The sequence below is a fragment of the Mastomys coucha genome, unplaced genomic scaffold (genome assembly GCF_008632895.1).
Source record: "Mastomys coucha isolate ucsf_1 unplaced genomic scaffold, UCSF_Mcou_1 pScaffold18, whole genome shotgun sequence".
NCBI lineage: Eukaryota > Metazoa > Chordata > Mammalia > Rodentia > Muridae > Mastomys > Mastomys coucha.
Genome location: NW_022196900.1, coordinates 114,237,115 through 114,252,898, shown reverse-complemented (window position 1 = coordinate 114,252,898; position 15,784 = coordinate 114,237,115). Strand labels below are relative to the sequence as shown.

Sequence of the window (15,784 nt, the reverse complement as noted above, 5' to 3'; positions counted from 1 at the left end):
ACACACATCAAATACACAAAAGGCACAAACTGCTTTTTGAAATGCTAAAGACGAACTTTGCATAACAATCACTAGACAGAAAAAGGACCTGTCAAGAGAGTTATGAAATGATGAAATCCAGACAATAGCAAGGAAAGAAAATGTAACTCAGAGCTTTTCATAGCTCAGGTGTTAAAAAACAATAGAGACCAGGGGCTGGAAAGATGGTTCAGTGGCTGAAGCACTCTCTGCTCTTGCAGAGGACCTGAGTCCAGGTCCCAGCACCTACATAACTGTTCATTCATTTGCAACTCTAGTTTCCAGAGTTGACCCCTGAGGGTACTCACACTCACATGCGCACATATCCCTCCATATACGTGTAATCCGAAATCACAAGTATTTTAAAATACAGCATAAAGTATATAACTGACAAGGGTGGTTTTAAGCAAAGCTCTGGAGACATCTGTATTGGGATGTGCAAGCTTGGTGTCTCACAAGCTAATTTACTTTCGCACAAGTCAAAATGTCAAGATCAATTGAGTCGATGGCAAGACTGACTTTTTGTTACTAAATTTGATAATGACCAATGTGGTGGCCATTTTTCTAAGCGTTCCTGTTGCAGTAAGATTTCAAACCCTCATGATACATGAGGGATTGCATTAAGTTTTCAAAGCCTCTAATACATGCACTCCTATCAATTCTGTTTTGCAGGCCAGGAGACTGAAGCACAAAGATATCATGGAGGTTGTCTGCGGTCACACAGCAGGGACAGGAGCCAGAATGCCCTGCCAGGCTGTATAGCTGGGCAGTGGTGTGCTTACCACCTCAGGCCCTTCCTTTCCTCACTGAGTAACAGGAATAAAAGCCCAAAGATAAGCTACAGACTCCAAGGACACAGCTCAGGTCCAGGCTGGTGACATCTCTCTGCGAAGAGGGCCGCTGGCAGGCTCAGCCTCACCTACACAGCTTTGCTGCTCAGCCAGCAAAGGAGCATAGGTACAAACGAGTGGGCAAGGCCACTAAAACCTTATTTACAAAAATAGCCAGAGGCTGTGGTCAGCCAACCTGAACAAGGAAAATGGTTGCTTGTGAACAGAATTCCGGATGGCCATGAATGAAGGCACAGTACCTAGCTATTTATGAAAATACTTGATGTTCAGAGCCTTCCAGAAAGACTGGGACCTGAGACTGGTACCCAGAATTCATGTAAAATGGAAGGATTGAATCAACTCCAAAAGGTAATCTCTGACCTCCATACCATGCCACCACATACTCCACCACAAAGCACACAAAATAAAATAGGATTTCAGGGGTTGGAGGAGGATTTGCTTATAATTTTAACCTAGCAAATAATTAAAAGGAAAAAAATCAGCAACTATCAAAAGGATTTTAAAAAAAAAAAGAAATTCAAGCAAATTGAGGAGGGAAATAGCTCAGATTGAACAAAGGCAAGAAAGGCTGAAGAAGTATCAGAAACACAATTATAGTAGACAAAAGACAGATTCTGGAGATACAGGGAATGCAAATCAGAAAAATCCTCCCAGTAAAAGACAAACTCAAATCCCAGCCTTGCATGGCTGCAGAAGAAACAGCGGAGTGGTACACAGAATGCTTCGGATAAAAAAAGAATGGAAGTACTTGTATTCAATTCTCTGGACCCAGCCGGAAGGTAGTGGCACACGCCTTTAATCCTGGCACAGAGGCAGGTGGATCTCTGTGTTGGAGGCCAGCCTGGTCTATAGAGTGAGTTCCAGGACAGTCAGGGCTGTACAGAAAAACTCTTGTCTTGAAAAAAAACCAAGCCAAACCAAACCTAACCAAACAAAAATCACAACAACAACAACAATAATAACAACAACAATAATTTTCTGGACCCATGTGGTAGCAGGAAAAACTGACCCTACAAATTGTTCTCTGACCTTTGTGTGTCTGTGTGTCTGTCATGACATGCTCCGCCTCAAATAAATATAACAGAAAAATTGCAAATAAATTGGTTTTATTTTTATGTATCTGAGTGTTTTTGCTTGTATGCATGCCTGTGTACCACATGTGTCTGATGCCTGCAGAAGCCAGAAGAAGATGTCAGATCCTTTGGAACTAGAATTACATACAGTTGTTAGCTGCCATGTAGGTGCTGGGAGTCAAACTCCTGTTCTCTGGAAGAATAGCCAGTGCTCTTAGTCACCGAGCCAGCTCTCAGCCCCACGGAAAAAGATTTTTTTTTTTTAAAGGAACAGAATCCAGAATGAAGAGCATTGCTAAGGTAAGATCACTGTATAATGTCGTGTAGTAGACTGATACTATATGCATATCTAATTATAAAATTGCAGAGGCAAAGCACTCATACACATAAAATAAAGATAAATAAACCACAGATATGTAATTGCATGCATTTATAAATGCAGTTTGTAGTTTATGGCTATCTTTTTGACAGCCATGACAGAGTGATTGAGGAAAACATGTTAGAGTTCTCCCTCCCTTTTCTGAGATTGTATTATTTGATGTTTATATATGTAAATATATATGTAAATATATATATCTGTAAATATATATATCTGTAAATATATATCTGTAAATATATATGGGTGTTTTGTATTTGTGTATGTCTGTGCATTGTGTGCACTCCTGGTGCCTGTGGAGGCCAGAAGGGGATGTTGGATCCCCTAAAAATGGAGTTGCAGACAGTTATGAGCTGTCACATGGGTGCTGGGAATTAAACCTGGGTCCTCTGGAAGAACAGCCAGTGCTCTTAACTGCTGAGACACCTCCCCAACCCCTAATGGCTGAATTTATGTTCATTCACTAGTCTTAAATTATAGACAAGTTAATCCTTGGTCCCACTCCAGGAAAATGACAAGTCGTTAGTGCAAGGTTTTCAGAGACACTCCTTTGAACAACTGGAAGACCAAATGATAAAATCTGGGGCTGGAGAGATGTCTCGGTGGTTAGGAACACTGACTGCTCTTACAGAGGTCATGAGTTCAATTCCCAGCAACCACAATCATGGTGGTTCACAATCGTCTGTAATGGGATCCAAGGCCCCCTTCTGGTGTGTCTGAAGACAGCAACAGTGTACTCACATACATAAAAAAATGAATAAATAAATAAATCTTTGAAATAGACAGCCAGAGAGACTGAGAGAGAGACAGAGACAGAGTCAGCTCTTTTTAAAAAACACTTTGAGTTCCCAGGTATCAGTGGACTGGACATTATAAATGTATACTCATATAGGAGAGTTTTCATAATTGTTACAATTGTATCCCATTTATATATTTTTAAAAAGAGCCTCCTATTGGACTGAAGGGGGAATTGTAGAGAGATCGTCTTGTGTATTATACAGATGCATTACCTGTCAATTACAAAGCCTATGGCCTATGGCTTAGGCAGGAAATAGAGGTGGGACATCAGGAGGAGAAAAAATTCTGGGAGAGGGGAGGCAGGGAGAAGAGCCCAAAAAGATGTGAGGAGATGGACACATGGTACCTGCGAACAGGTAACCAGACACGTGGCACAATGTAGGTTACAACAAACAGGTTATCTTTAATTATGATCTAATCAGAGGCGAGCATAGCTCTATGGCCACAGTATCTGTAAATATAATTTGAGTCTGGGTCTTATTTCTGGGAGCATGGGGCTGTGGGGCAGAACCAGAGCCTAACTTCAACAACCAAGAGAATGAAGGAAGACAATACTTCAAGGGGCCTTGAGTGAGCTCATAGGAACCTATGGACTCTCATCAGGTTGGGGCTGGCATGGCCCACAAGAGTGTCTGGCCTAATTTACATTTTTTTTTTTTAAATTTGGCCAAGCCTTACTAGGCCTAGGCTAGTGGGATGATCAGTGTCATCAACTAGATAGGATCCAGAGTCATCTGGGACAAAATCTCTCATTCATGCTAGAGGGGAATTCCCTTGACTGAACTGAGTGTCGGAGCTGCCCACTGTGGGTAGGGATCCCAGGATTGTACAGAACTAAGACAAGGAGCTGAACATAGATAACATTCACTGCTCTCCTGATGGCTTCAAGTTCCTTCTGCCTTGACTTCCGAAAAATACTTTCTCTCTTAAGCTGCTGTGTCAGGGTGTTTTTATCACAGCAACAGGAACACACTCAAGGTTAACCTCAGTCAAGCACCAGAGGTCTCACCGACCAGCTCCAACTGAGCTTCTGATGATGGTACAGCTGACCCAGAAGTCAGTAAAATTTAAAATGGTGGCATAAGGCTACACGATCCAGAAACTAAAGAGTAGCTTACAAATCAGAAACAATAAGAAAGCATCAGAACAGAAAGGAGAAAAGTAGTTAATGGGTAATACAGAATTTTCCATCTTTTCAGTCCTGACTGAAGTCCTGGACTGAAGCTGAGGTTAGCTGTAGGGTCATTCCAGGGACTCAGGAGCCCTGTAGGAGGAGGAGGAGGAGGCAGAGATTGTGGGGCCCTGACAGAGTCTAGATAATCCTGGCTATCCCAGAAGTCACACTGCTCAAAGGATAAAGGGAGAGACAGGCAGGGAGAAGACAGACCGGGGACTGAACAGGAGAGCCCCACCCCCATCCCAGTCCTGAACCTCATGGCTGCTGGTGGGGCTATCAGGCCTGGTCTCTGGAGGACTCTGGAGGTGTTTTGAGATCAGTGAGCTTCAAACAAAGGTCCCCGGAACCTGGGCTCCACTAGAGATGGACCCTGTCATTCCTGTTCCTGCCTTGGAGTTGGTAACACCTGTCAACACTTGCTTGAGAAATACATGGGCAGAGACCACAGTGGCCACTGGGCAGAAGCCACCCTATGGGGGCCCTTGAAGGCAGCCCTGGGTGGGGGATACCCACCTCCTCCTTAGGCAGAACCCACTTGTGTTTTCCAGCTGTCCCTCATCCGTGGTCCCCTGGGGGGAACTTCCAGGCTCTGGTTCCCTGGTGTGAGAGCCAGAGCCAGGTTAGTGCATCACTGAAGAGACATGACTGGAGTGGAGTAGTGTAGTAAACTGATACTGTGTGTATATCTATATACTGTATGTGGATCTTCCTCCCTCCCTCCTTCCTTCCTTCCCGCCCTGGCTCAAAGGGGATGAAGGGATTAGAAGGGTGCAGGGCTGCTGGGTGTCTAGATGTCCCATGCCCGGGGAGCACCCTAGTCCTTTAGGAAGAGGTCAGTGTGTGAAGCCGTTCCTCAGACACCTGAGGTCTATCCAAAGGGCAATCCTAGCCACACCTCCACTCTCGTGGGTTCTCAGGCTAGCTCCTTCCTTCCAACTTGCAATAAACAAAAGCCTGTATCGGAAGCCACCAGGTCATCCTGACTAGCGCCAGGTGAGACAGATGGAGGGACCCCCTTAGCTCAGGGGCTTGGGCTCCTGCTGCTGGGCCACCTGGGAACTGCAGCAGCCACTCTGCTGGGCTGGGCTACGGACTAGAAGGGGGCTGGACCGGTGAGGCGGGGGACCTGTGAGCTGTCTGCAGCATCCTAGAGTCCTGCTGAGGCAGAGGGGGAGGAGGCAGAGCCTGCAGAAGCTGCTGTGCCAGCAAGCCGGGATAGACAGGGCTTTCTGGATAGGGTCTCTGGGCCCGTGCAGGTCAGTGTCCCTTCCATGGCACCTTTGGAGTCAGCAGCATGGCCCTAGGAGCTGGGGGGGGGGGTGGAGGGAGGCATAGCAGACCCCCACCCCTTTGGCCCATTCTTCAAGGGCCATGCAAAGGGCCATGCAAAGCCCTAGACAGGGATGGGTTGGGGGAACGTAAGGGGGCAGGGTATCCTTGCTCACCTATGCTGTAGAAGACACCCAGAGTCACTATGGTTCCCAGCAACAGCAGTAGCAGCAGCAGCAGCAACCCATTCTCCACGAAGTCTGAGTGCTTCTTCCCAGACCGGTCCACTCTCTTCACCATCCCCACTAGGCTCTCCGACTTCCCTATCAGCCAGTTCTGGGTGGAAGGCACACAGCTAAGCACCCCAGGCCAGGGACAGGAGAGAGAAAGCTGGAGCCCGGGTGCCTAGAGCACACTGAAGTTGGTGCTTTGGGAAAGCTCTGTCCTGGTCTCTGCTCTCAACGCCATAAACTGTGCCCTGAGTGCCCAGGGGACCCTGTGTAGAGGGAAACCTGGTCAACTAGTCCCGATGTCCATTGCTTCTCAGTCAATTTCTCTCTTGTTCCATTGTATGGCGTGGCAGGGACTAACTGGGCCTGAGGTTATTCTGCCCAGTAAATGCAGGAGGCTCAGGCTAGGTGTCCATTGGCCTCTACGGTGGAGCCTGCTTGGGTTGCCTGGGCTCAGAGGCTCCTAGAGTTTGGGGGCTTGGAAACTGGATCAGGAATGCTGTTCCTGTAGGAATCCAGGAATTTCGGGGTCTGGTGGGGTTGGAAGGACTATGTGTGTGGGAGCCATACAGAATGAGAGGGCTAGGGCTAGCCGCTTTTAAGCAGGGCCCGATTATCCATCTGGCTTAGGTGTTTCTGTCTAGACATCATCTTCCAAATGGCCCAGCCTGGGGAGGGAGCTTAGACGCTCCCGAGGCAATCCTCCCAAAGTTGGTATGGCTGTTTGTGGTAAGGTGCAGAGTGGGTGGGGCCAGCTGTTGCCTGTCTCTTGGTATTCACACTCCCAGCACTTCCTCTGGATGCTCAGACTGTGGCTGTCTGGTCCTTTGCATCCTCACAAGGCCTCTGCTTTCCTCTAGACAGTCCCACTCTGGAGTTACTGAAGCCAGGCTTTGGAAGCACACTTTGCTGATCCTAGCTGGGCCTTTAGTTCTGCTGGAGTCTGACCTTGCCTCTTTCCTGGATCCTGTTTGCTCCAGACTGCCTGGGGTTGCTGCCAGACCTACTGAGGGTGTGTCTCCATTCAGAGAGGATCCCTCAGTCGAGAGTCAAAAGATGTCACTCTTTAGCCTTCCTTCTATCTCCCTGTTTCCTCAAGGCCTTTTGTCAGGACACCCATCTTCCAGGTTCCTAACTCAGGAGAAAATGAAGAGGCCCCGTTTTTCAGGGTCCTTCTCCTTCCTGGCTTTCAAACTCACCCGAGCAAGCCTTAGCCTGCTCCTGGTCTGCGTTGCTCTAACATACAGTTCTGTAACCTAGTGTTTTCATTCATGTCACCGCTAGGAAAATATCAGCTCCCTCAGGGCGGGGGCTCCTGTGTCTTCATGTGGGGCACCCACAACATCAGCTGAAAGAGTGGGTGAGTGGATGTGTGCAGGACAAGCCTGGGCCTGGCCTGGCCTTTGCAGCTCATGTTCCAGCATGTTCTGACTCTGAATGCATTAGCTAATTCTTTTCTGCATCACATCATGGCCTGCAAACTTCACTTCCAGCTGACAAGTCCCACACAATAACAAAACAAAGTAAACAAACAAACAAAAAAAAACACAGCCAAGTGGCCTGGGTCAGCACTTGATTGTGCTGAGGAAGGGGGAAAGGAGTCAATGTAACCCCCAAAGTGGGTCTTCATGTCTCTAGAGAGGGGACTCTCTGGGTTGTCATGAGGAGGAGGCAAGGGCATCCCAGGCAGGAAGTGGTATCAAGGGGCTACCCAACAAGGTGTAGGTGATGAAATGCTCAGTAGGCTCTCTGAGTGAAGGGCTTGGGTTCTTAGAGGGTTTCATGACAAAGCTTAGGTGTCAAGTATGACAGCACATGCCTGGGATTAGCATTTGGAAGGCTGAGGCAAGAGGATTGTTGTGAACTCAAGGCCAGCCTGGATTACAGAGTGAGACTCTCAAACAAAAACAAAAACAAAAACAAGAACAAAATACCACCTGGTGAAGCAGCCAGGCAGGCCCCTCTCAGTGAATCTTACCTGGTGCTCTCAGCTATTACTAGGCAAGTCCTTAAAGGATAGGTTGGGGTGTCTCAGAGCTGGGGCAAGCTGGCCAAGGTGGGCTCCGGGTGGAGTAGAGCAGTGGTCAGGCTGAGCTGGCTGTGAGGTCACACGGTCCTGGCTCCCGGCCCACCTTTGTGATGATGTGAACTCCTTGGAGATGATGACATATCAGGGCATTCCAAAGGCTTTCGTGTGGGGGAGGGGTGGGTGTGCTTTCTAGTATAGGAACCCTGCTGAGTGGGTGTTCTGCCTCTCCCCCAGACCCCATCTCTGTCTCATTTCTGCTTCCTGACTCTAGCCCAAAGGGACCTAGGATCTGCGGGCCTAACCCTGGTAGGTTTTCTGCTGTGGGCTGATATGAGTGGCTTCTCCCTGGGTGTTCTTCCCTGCAGTCACTGGGTGGGGTGAGGTGGGGTGGTTATGGGGGCTTACCAGTGTAAGGGAGGACCTGCCCATCATGATGGACAGGCACGGCAGTAGGAAGGGTCCTCACTGGAGATGATGTGAGATGCTGGAATGCTTGCCAGTTCTGACTCTAACCAAGGAGCCTCTAGAGCCAGGGAGGGGGCCTGGCTAGGGAGCTGGAACAGGGGCTTTGGGCTCGGGGGCTATATTCCAGATTTTCAAATATGAGCCAGGAAAGTAATAGGGCTCTAAGCAAAAGCTGATCATGCCTGGGTGGCCTTCGAACAGTTCTCCTGGCCTCCAAGGACATCAGGAAGGGTCAGATCACAAAGCCTGGGTCTCACGAGAACAATCTCCTAACGGGGCTGTTGGAAACACTAAGTCTGTACTCTGATGGCTTCTGAGGGTTGCCCATGGCCCTGGAGAAGGGCAGTCTCCAGTTACAGCTCAGAGCTGGGCTCAGACTTTAGGCACATCACCTGGGGTTTGGGGTAGTATTAGGAGTTACTTTTCTCTAAGTATGACCGAGTGCCTAACAAAAGCAATTTAAGGAAGAATTTAATGAAGTGGTTTGAAGGTTCGGTTCGGGACATCCTGGTGGGGAAGGCACAGCGGTTGGCATGTGAGGCGCTGACCTCACTCCACCTGCAGTCAGAACGACTGACTCTGATGCCCAGCTCACTTTTTCCTTTCTATTCAGTCCAGGATGCCAGCCCATGAGATGGTGCCACCCATATCCAGGGTGGTTCCTATTTAGTTAAACCTTTCTGGAAGTACTCGTGCCAATGCACCCAGAGATATATCTCCGTCCATCTGTCCAGGGCGATTCCAAATCCAGGCAAGTTGATACTGATTAACCAACAAAGTGATTTGTCATGAAAACTGTGCAAGCCCAATGTCAGGCATAAGGTGTGGCTAAGCTTCACCTGAGAGGGGCCTGGGCAGCTTGAGTCAGGAGGGAGCCTCCTGAGCAGAGAGGGGCAGCTGATGTCTGATGGATGCCTCAGAACTCTGCAGTCTGTGATATGAGTTACCACCACAGCAGTCACACTAACACCCTAACAGTCAATAGCTCTCTGTATGAACTGATGCCTCAGCCTGGCTTCTGCTGCAACCTTCCACTGTGACACTTCCAGGAGTTCTGGGAAGGCAGGTGGGAGCAGAGTCATCTGGCTAGGGTCATAGCCAACTGGGCACACAGATCCCCTGATGAGGACTCCATTCTATCAGATCACACTCTGCTGGAAGTGACCCATTGTTTGCTTGGTGAAAGCTGGATGCCGTGGTCCACAATAGAGACACTGGAACCATGCAAGGACTAGACACTTGCCCTTGGGACACATGGCTTGTTTTTTATTTTTTTCCACTCTAGCCAAACATGGAAGTACCTGGGAGGTTGTGGGTAGGCTTTTGAAAGCCACAAGGGATGGATCTTCAGACTGTGAGCTCTAGAATGGTGGAGGCCAGCAGCCCTGGACATGCCCTGTAGGCATATAGCCCAGGAAGGTGAATGCACAGCTTTTAGAACCCTCCACTACAGCCTTCAGGCTGCTGGGCTGTCTGGTCTAGCCTGGGACACTTCCGTGAGACAATGTGTAGGCTGAGGGGCTTGGCCAGCTAAGATGCATCTCCATATTCAGGGATTAGAGGTCTGTGGTCAGGACAGAGGTGGCGGTGAGGAGACACTGCCCTTCAGTTCACTGAGACAAATCCTACAGGCCAAGAACCTTGTCAAGTGATTTATTTCTCATGGCTGTGGAGGTAGAAGTCCAAGGTGGAGCCCTGGTAGGAATGAGGGGACAGGCCTGCATCCTGGTTTGTAGGTGGCACTTCCCGACTTTGTACTCATATGTGGGTGGGCTGAAGTGCCTTCAAAGCCACGGACCCCGTTCTTTAGGGCTCAAACATCACAACCTAACTCCTTCCCACCTGAAAGACCCACATTCTGGCAACATCCCATTGGTCGTGGGATCTCAACGCACGAATTCTGGGAACCCACTCAGACCACAGCAAGGTGCCTGATCAGCAGCAATGAGAGAGAGAGACAGAGTGCGTGCATGTGTGTGCCTGTTTTAAGACTTTGGGAGACCCAAATCTGGATGATGCCCCTGGTGCCGGGAGGAGCTCTGCCAGATCTGACTACCTACATGTTTAGAATATTAAGGGCTGAGGCATCCTGGCATGGATGAGGACAGCAGGACACCTTAGGATGAAAGGCAGCAAAGGCACAGGAGGCGGAGGCCATGCCCAGGTGACAACTGCTTGATCTTGGTGCTGCTGGGTGTTGGCAAGTGTCTGCAGTGCCAAGGAACGAGAGATGGACGAAAGGGAAACCTGGTGGAGATGTGCATCAGGCTATTGTAGAGATATCATGGTGGGAAAGGGGCAGGAACCAGGGTGGGCCTCACAGAAGAGCCTTTCTGGGCCCCGGGCTCCCTGCTCTTCCTGGTCCTCCCGTGGGATACACGGAGGCATAGCTTGGGCAGGTGTCAGGTATTATAGCAGCGGGAGGAGCGCTCCCACATCGGCACCACGGAGGGATGACAGGGCAGGGGAGAAGGCTTTCATAGGAAGGCGACTGCTAATTCTACCCAGTCCCTTCAGCACTGCCTGGGGACCGACCAGCAGGATCAGGAATCCTGTATCAGAGCCTGGGGGTCAGTCTGTCGGTCAGATGGTGCGTTTCCATGGTGTTAAAAGGACTGCAGGAGGAAGGGGCAGAGAAGGCAGCCCGGGCAAAGGGAAGTCTCAGACCTTGCCTTCACCCTCACAGTAGAAGCCAGGAAAGAGTTTGCCATGTCATGCCAAGCAGTCCCGTCCATTGTGGGAATGTGTGAAGTACTCCAGCCTGACCTCTGTGGTAGCTTTGGTGATGGTGGCTGTGAGGTGACAGGCTGACACCCCACTGGCAGGGATCGAGACTGGATGGGAAGTTTGCCCACGTAAAGCTGTCTCAGTTCAGATGCTACAAATCACACTCTGACACCTTGGACAGGCGTAGGTGGAGTGGAAGCCTGGGGTCTCTCAGGGCCCTGTAGAGGGAAGGGGCTACCTGGGCTGGGCCTGCTGGCATGGACACTGGGTCCCTGGAGAACGACCTGGCAAGATCAGTTCCACACAGGCAGCCAGGAATCTGGAGCAATCCAGGTCTGCTCTAAGCAGCCTCCTCCCAGGGAGGGCTCCCTGGGTCAGCAACTCTCCCACTAGGCCCTGAGGAGGAGCGAACCCTGATCTTGCCCATGTCCCAGGTGTGAGCAGAGCACTGAGGCTGCCCACTGCGGTGGGGCTGTAAGCCATCCAGGCCAGCTGTTCTGCAGAAGCAGGAAGTTTCTCCTCTAATCCCACAGGAAAGGACAGGCAAGGGTGGCCAGCGGAGATCTACTCTTGGATCTGGGGAGCCAGGTGCACCCTAGATGAGAAGTTAGCTGCTGGTGGAGGAGTCGAGCAGTTAGCTGCTGGTTAGTGTAGTCTGCAGCCCGAGGTGGCCACCTTGCGAGTCCTCAGCTTCAGCTTCTTTAGCCCACTGTGGCTGGGGTCCACCAGGAGTCCATTCTGGACTGCTGCCCAGGCTTCCTCCAAGTGCTGTTCCTCTAGACAGCGCTGGCCATGGATCAGGAACACACTGGCTGTCATGGCCTGGCCTGGTTGCTCCAACAGGCTGCTCTGAGCCTGGGCTGGTGCCAGGGCCAGAGCCTGGGTGAAGGCCCCTGCGGCTCCATCCTTATCCCCCAGGCTCAGAAGCAGGCGACCCCGGGTGCAGAAATCTTCTGTCCGTCTTGGCAGGTCGCTGTCCTCTGCAGGCTGCTGCAGAACCCGGTCCAGGTCCCTGAGTGCCCGGTTATACTCCCGCAGCTGGGTCAAGCAGGCCACTCGGAGACGCAGATGGTAAGGATTGTTGCCTCCGGCCAGGATGGCCAAAGAACAGTAGCTCAGAGCCCGCCCCGGATTCCCTAAATCCAAGAGGTTGCTTGCTTCCTTGGCAGCGGTCTGCGAAGAGGACACAGTGAAAGAGCTCAGAGTTAGCCACTGCTGGTGTCTGGTCCCCTCTCTCTACAGAAGACACCCACACTCTGGAGGCCTGGTAGGGGTTCTCTCCTGTGACAAGGGCTGCGGCTGGTCCAGCATGTCTGCCTCCCCGTAGTCCCTAGGCAACGTTGTTTTCTGAGCAGAGGCAGGTCTGTACCCGAAGTTGCTAAGCATCTTTTTTTTTTTTTTTTCTCTAAGCATCTTTATCTCCTCTTCCCTGATCTTGTTTCTCTAGGCCAGTATGAAGGCAGGCAACTTCATCTCATCAGAAATTCGTTAGACTCACACGATTCTTGCTCAATAACTTACAACGGTTCCACAAAACCTGTGATGGGCCTCTGGGTCCCTCCCTCCCCTTTTAACTGCAGCCAGCCTCACAGCATACAACACCATAAACTCTAAATCCTTCAGTTGGGGGTAAAGCTCGGAGCATCCCGGGCTTGGCAGTTACTCCTACAGGGGGCAAACACCACAGGCCAGGTGGTTAGGCCAGATGTTTTTGATAGGAGAGCTGAAGGATTCTGGGGGCCTACAGGGACAGAGGACCTGCTTTCCAGCATGGGGTGCAGTGCCATCTCCCAACACTAGACTGAAGGCTTCCACGGAGGACTCACGGCTCTGAGGCTCGCACAAGGGCACTCGCTTTTCCTGTTCCCTGCTGTGTGACCCTGCAAGAGCTTCTTATCCTCCCTGCTGCACAGTCCACAAGGCTGCCAGGTACAGACGGAAGGGATTCAAAAAGCTTAAATACAGATTCAGCCTCGCAAGCTCTGCGCCCCTCTCCGCCCAGTTCGGGGAGGGGCAACAACCAGGCAGGCGCAGGCGCAGTACATAAGGACCGCACTTGGAAGTAGTGAGACTGCCACGTGGCAGGAAACCAGGAAGGCTACTTCCGGGTTGGCCTCTGTTGCTGGGCAACCGAAAGCTGCCTTGCCAAACCCAGACCCAGGGGTCTAAGACCGCCTAAGCCAGTGTTTTCCTGATTCTTTGCTTGAAGCTCGGGAACCTCCCGAGCCCTCCACCTCAAGTCCCCATTCCCTGCTTTAGCTCCTGAATCGCCCCCTCCCCCACCGGAGGAACTCAGGATTCTCCAGTCCTAGAGCTTGGGGATCAGGGTTCCCCTTCCGACCTTCTTAGAGTTTCAGGAATCCCATTCCCCACCCCGCTCCAGTTCTGGCACCAGGACCTCAAAGACATCCCTGGCCCCACTTAGGACTCCCCAAGCCCTGAACCTGTGTAAGCTTGGGGACTCTTACCCACCTTCCCTGGATGCTCACTTTATCTTACCCCTTTCTCTTAGCTCACAAGCCACGTCTCTGGCCCTCCCTGCTCAGAGGCTTTAATCCTTATACTACAGAATACTATCCTATTCTATAGAGTTCATAAACTACAGCCTAGACATTCCCCTCAGTTCAACACCAGCCAGCACCACAGCCCTGTTCCCCTTTATCAGGCAGCAGGCCCTTTGCTTTAGGAAGTCATTCAACATGGTTCAGCCAACTCTCCTGTTTCAGCCACTCTCTGATAGGCCAGCCCTTTTTTCATTATTTTTATTTTTTATTTTATATATGTAAGTACACTGTAGCTGTCTTCAGACACCCCAGAAGAGGGCATTAGATCTCATTATAGATGGTTGTGAGCCACCATGTGGTTGCTGGGATTTGAACTCAGGACCTTTGGAAGAGCAGTCAGTGCTCTTAACCGCTGAGTCATCTCTCCAGCCCAGGCCAGCCCCTTTCCATGTTACTTGACTGGCAGAACTCAGCAATTGACAGAGGAAGGCATTTGGAGGGACACTTGTCTTGGCCCATGTCAACTCTTGGCCTGGGTCCCTCTGACCCCAAGACCTAAAGCCTAGACCTCTTAGCAGCCCTTCTAGGTTCTGTCCCACAGTTACCTGGTGTGATGGTTTATATAAGCTTGACCTAGGGAGTGGCACTATTAGAAGGTGTGACCCTGTGGGAGTGGGTGTAGCTTTGTTGGAATAGGTGTGTCACTGTGGGTGTGGGCTATAAGACCCCCCCAATCCTAGCTGCCTGGAAGTCAGTATTCTGCTAGCAGACTTCAGATGAAGATGTAGAACTCTCAGCTCCTCCTGCACCATGCCTGCCTGGATACTGCCATGCTCCCATCTTGATAATGGAGTGAACCTCGGAATCTGTAAGCCAGCCCCAATGAAATGTTGTCCTTTAAGAGTTGCCTTGGTCATGGTATCTGTTCACAGCAGTAAAACCCTAAGACACCTGGCAACATACAGGTGTGCCTGACTCAGTATACAAGGGGCTGTTTGCCTCCTCCTCACTCTCTTACTCTCTTTCCCCTCTGTCCCTTCTCTCCCCATCCCCCTCCCCCTTCACATCTTCATGGCTGGCCTCTACTACTCTCTCCTCTCCCCCCCCCCACCTTTCTCTCTCTCTCTACTTCCTCCTCAACTCCCCTCCCCATGCTCTAAATAAGCTCTATTCCATACTATACCCATCATATGGCTGATACCTCAGGGGGAAGGAATGTCTCAGCATGGGCCTGCAGAGACACTCCCCACCCCCGTCCACCTCACTGTACCATGCCTCTATAAACATATCCTGGTTCTTTTTTTCTTTTTATAAAACACAACAGGACCTGTATGCCCTGATCTGGGTCCTGGGTGGGCCTTGTACCAGGACAAGATTCCTCAGCCCTAGTTACCCATGGCTTGCACACACAGCAAAGGAACAGGGGTATATTTCCAGAGATCTTCCCTGGCCAGGTCTGGGGCTTCTTACTCTACCTCACCCCAAACCCAAGGAAGCCAGCTAGCAGCAAGAAGGGAAGGGGCTGCCTGGGGCGAGTGTGGAGTTCTGAAGCTCGTGGTACTAGGGCAAGGTCAGCATAGGGCTTGTGGGGTAATACATACCTGCATGAGACTCCGCCGCTCTGGGGCGTCAAGGAGACGTAACAGGAAGCGGAGGTCCTGAGTATCTATTTCTGCCAGGCACTGCAAGTCATGGGCAGCAGCTGACACATCTCCCTTTTTAAGCTGGAGCAAGCCTCGCCGGGCCTGGGCAGCCTCTGATGATGGGGCGAGGTGTAGCGCTTCTTGCAAGTGGGTGTCAGCCTCCTGATGCTTGCCTGTGGGGGCCAGGGAAAGATGTTCAGTGAAAGTGGGTGTGGCTGGGATGGAGGCATGCCCAGGAAGGCGGGCATCTAGCCCCAGGGAACTACTTTGATGACCCCTACTCTGTCTTGGTTGGAGTCCAGTTGATGGGTGCAGACTTAGCCCTGGTAAGGGCAGAGGTGTCAGGTAGGCCCCTGAAGTCTTTGGAGGGCAAAGGCAGGTTACAGAGAGCTTCCCTTCAAACAAGGGTGACAGAGACCCATACGGTGCATATGGACATATAAATCCTTCTTGGGGGTCTTCCATCTGCCGCAGAGGGATGTGACTTGAAAAAACAGAGAAGCCAGGTGGTGATAGGACACACCTTTAATCCCAGAACTCAGGAGGCGGGGACAGGTGAATTTCTAAGTTTGAGGCCAGACTGGTCTATAGAGCAAGCTTTGGATAGCCAAAGCTACACAGAGA

General features: G+C 50.8%; 2 protein-coding genes and 3 long non-coding RNA genes across 8 annotated transcripts in view; 3 read left to right on the top strand and 2 right to left on the bottom strand.

Annotated features, from left to right (window-relative positions):
* Positions 1-1,988, top strand: part of LOC116097127 — a 2,319-nt gene extending 331 nt beyond the window's left edge. Inside the window, exon 2 of the long non-coding RNA XR_004121231.1 lies at positions 691-1,988. This is a non-coding gene — a long non-coding RNA (uncharacterized LOC116097127). The remainder of the gene's footprint in view (positions 1-690) is intronic.
* The window catches only part of Mmel1 (membrane metalloendopeptidase like 1), a 31,426-nt gene extending 23,468 nt beyond the window's left edge, over positions 1-7,958 (bottom strand). For 2 of the 3 annotated variants that reach the window (XM_031379707.1, XM_031379708.1), the window contains exons 1-2: positions 7,771-7,958; positions 5,739-5,898 (exon numbers count right to left, since the gene is read on the bottom strand). In XM_031379707.1, coding sequence (XP_031235567.1) covers positions 5,739-5,862 — 124 coding nt within the window. In that variant the 5' untranslated portion in view covers positions 5,863-5,898; positions 7,771-7,958. Of the gene's footprint in view, positions 1-4,806; positions 4,891-5,738; positions 5,899-7,770 lie in introns of those variants that run through there. The other variant, XM_031379709.1, reaches the window with a different exon arrangement.
* A 33-nt stretch (positions 7,959-7,991) lies between these two features.
* On the top strand, positions 7,992-8,989 carry LOC116097126. Its single transcript, XR_004121230.1, has 2 exons — positions 7,992-8,127; positions 8,900-8,989. It is a non-coding gene; the product is annotated as an uncharacterized LOC116097126 (long non-coding RNA).
* A 542-nt stretch (positions 8,990-9,531) lies between these two features.
* Positions 9,532-15,784, bottom strand: part of Ttc34 (tetratricopeptide repeat domain 34) — a 16,650-nt gene continuing 10,397 nt past the window's right edge. The window contains exons 7-8 of the mRNA XM_031379712.1: positions 15,119-15,333; positions 9,532-12,186 (exon numbers count right to left, since the gene is read on the bottom strand). Of these exons, the coding sequence (XP_031235572.1) occupies positions 11,659-12,186; positions 15,119-15,333 (743 nt within the window). The 3' untranslated portion in view covers positions 9,532-11,658. The remainder of the gene's footprint in view (positions 12,187-15,118; positions 15,334-15,784) is intronic.
* Positions 11,980-15,784, top strand: part of LOC116097125 — an 8,553-nt gene continuing 4,748 nt past the window's right edge. For both annotated transcript variants that reach the window (XR_004121228.1, XR_004121229.1), the window contains exon 1: positions 11,980-12,084. This is a non-coding gene — a long non-coding RNA (uncharacterized LOC116097125). The remainder of the gene's footprint in view (positions 12,085-15,784) is intronic.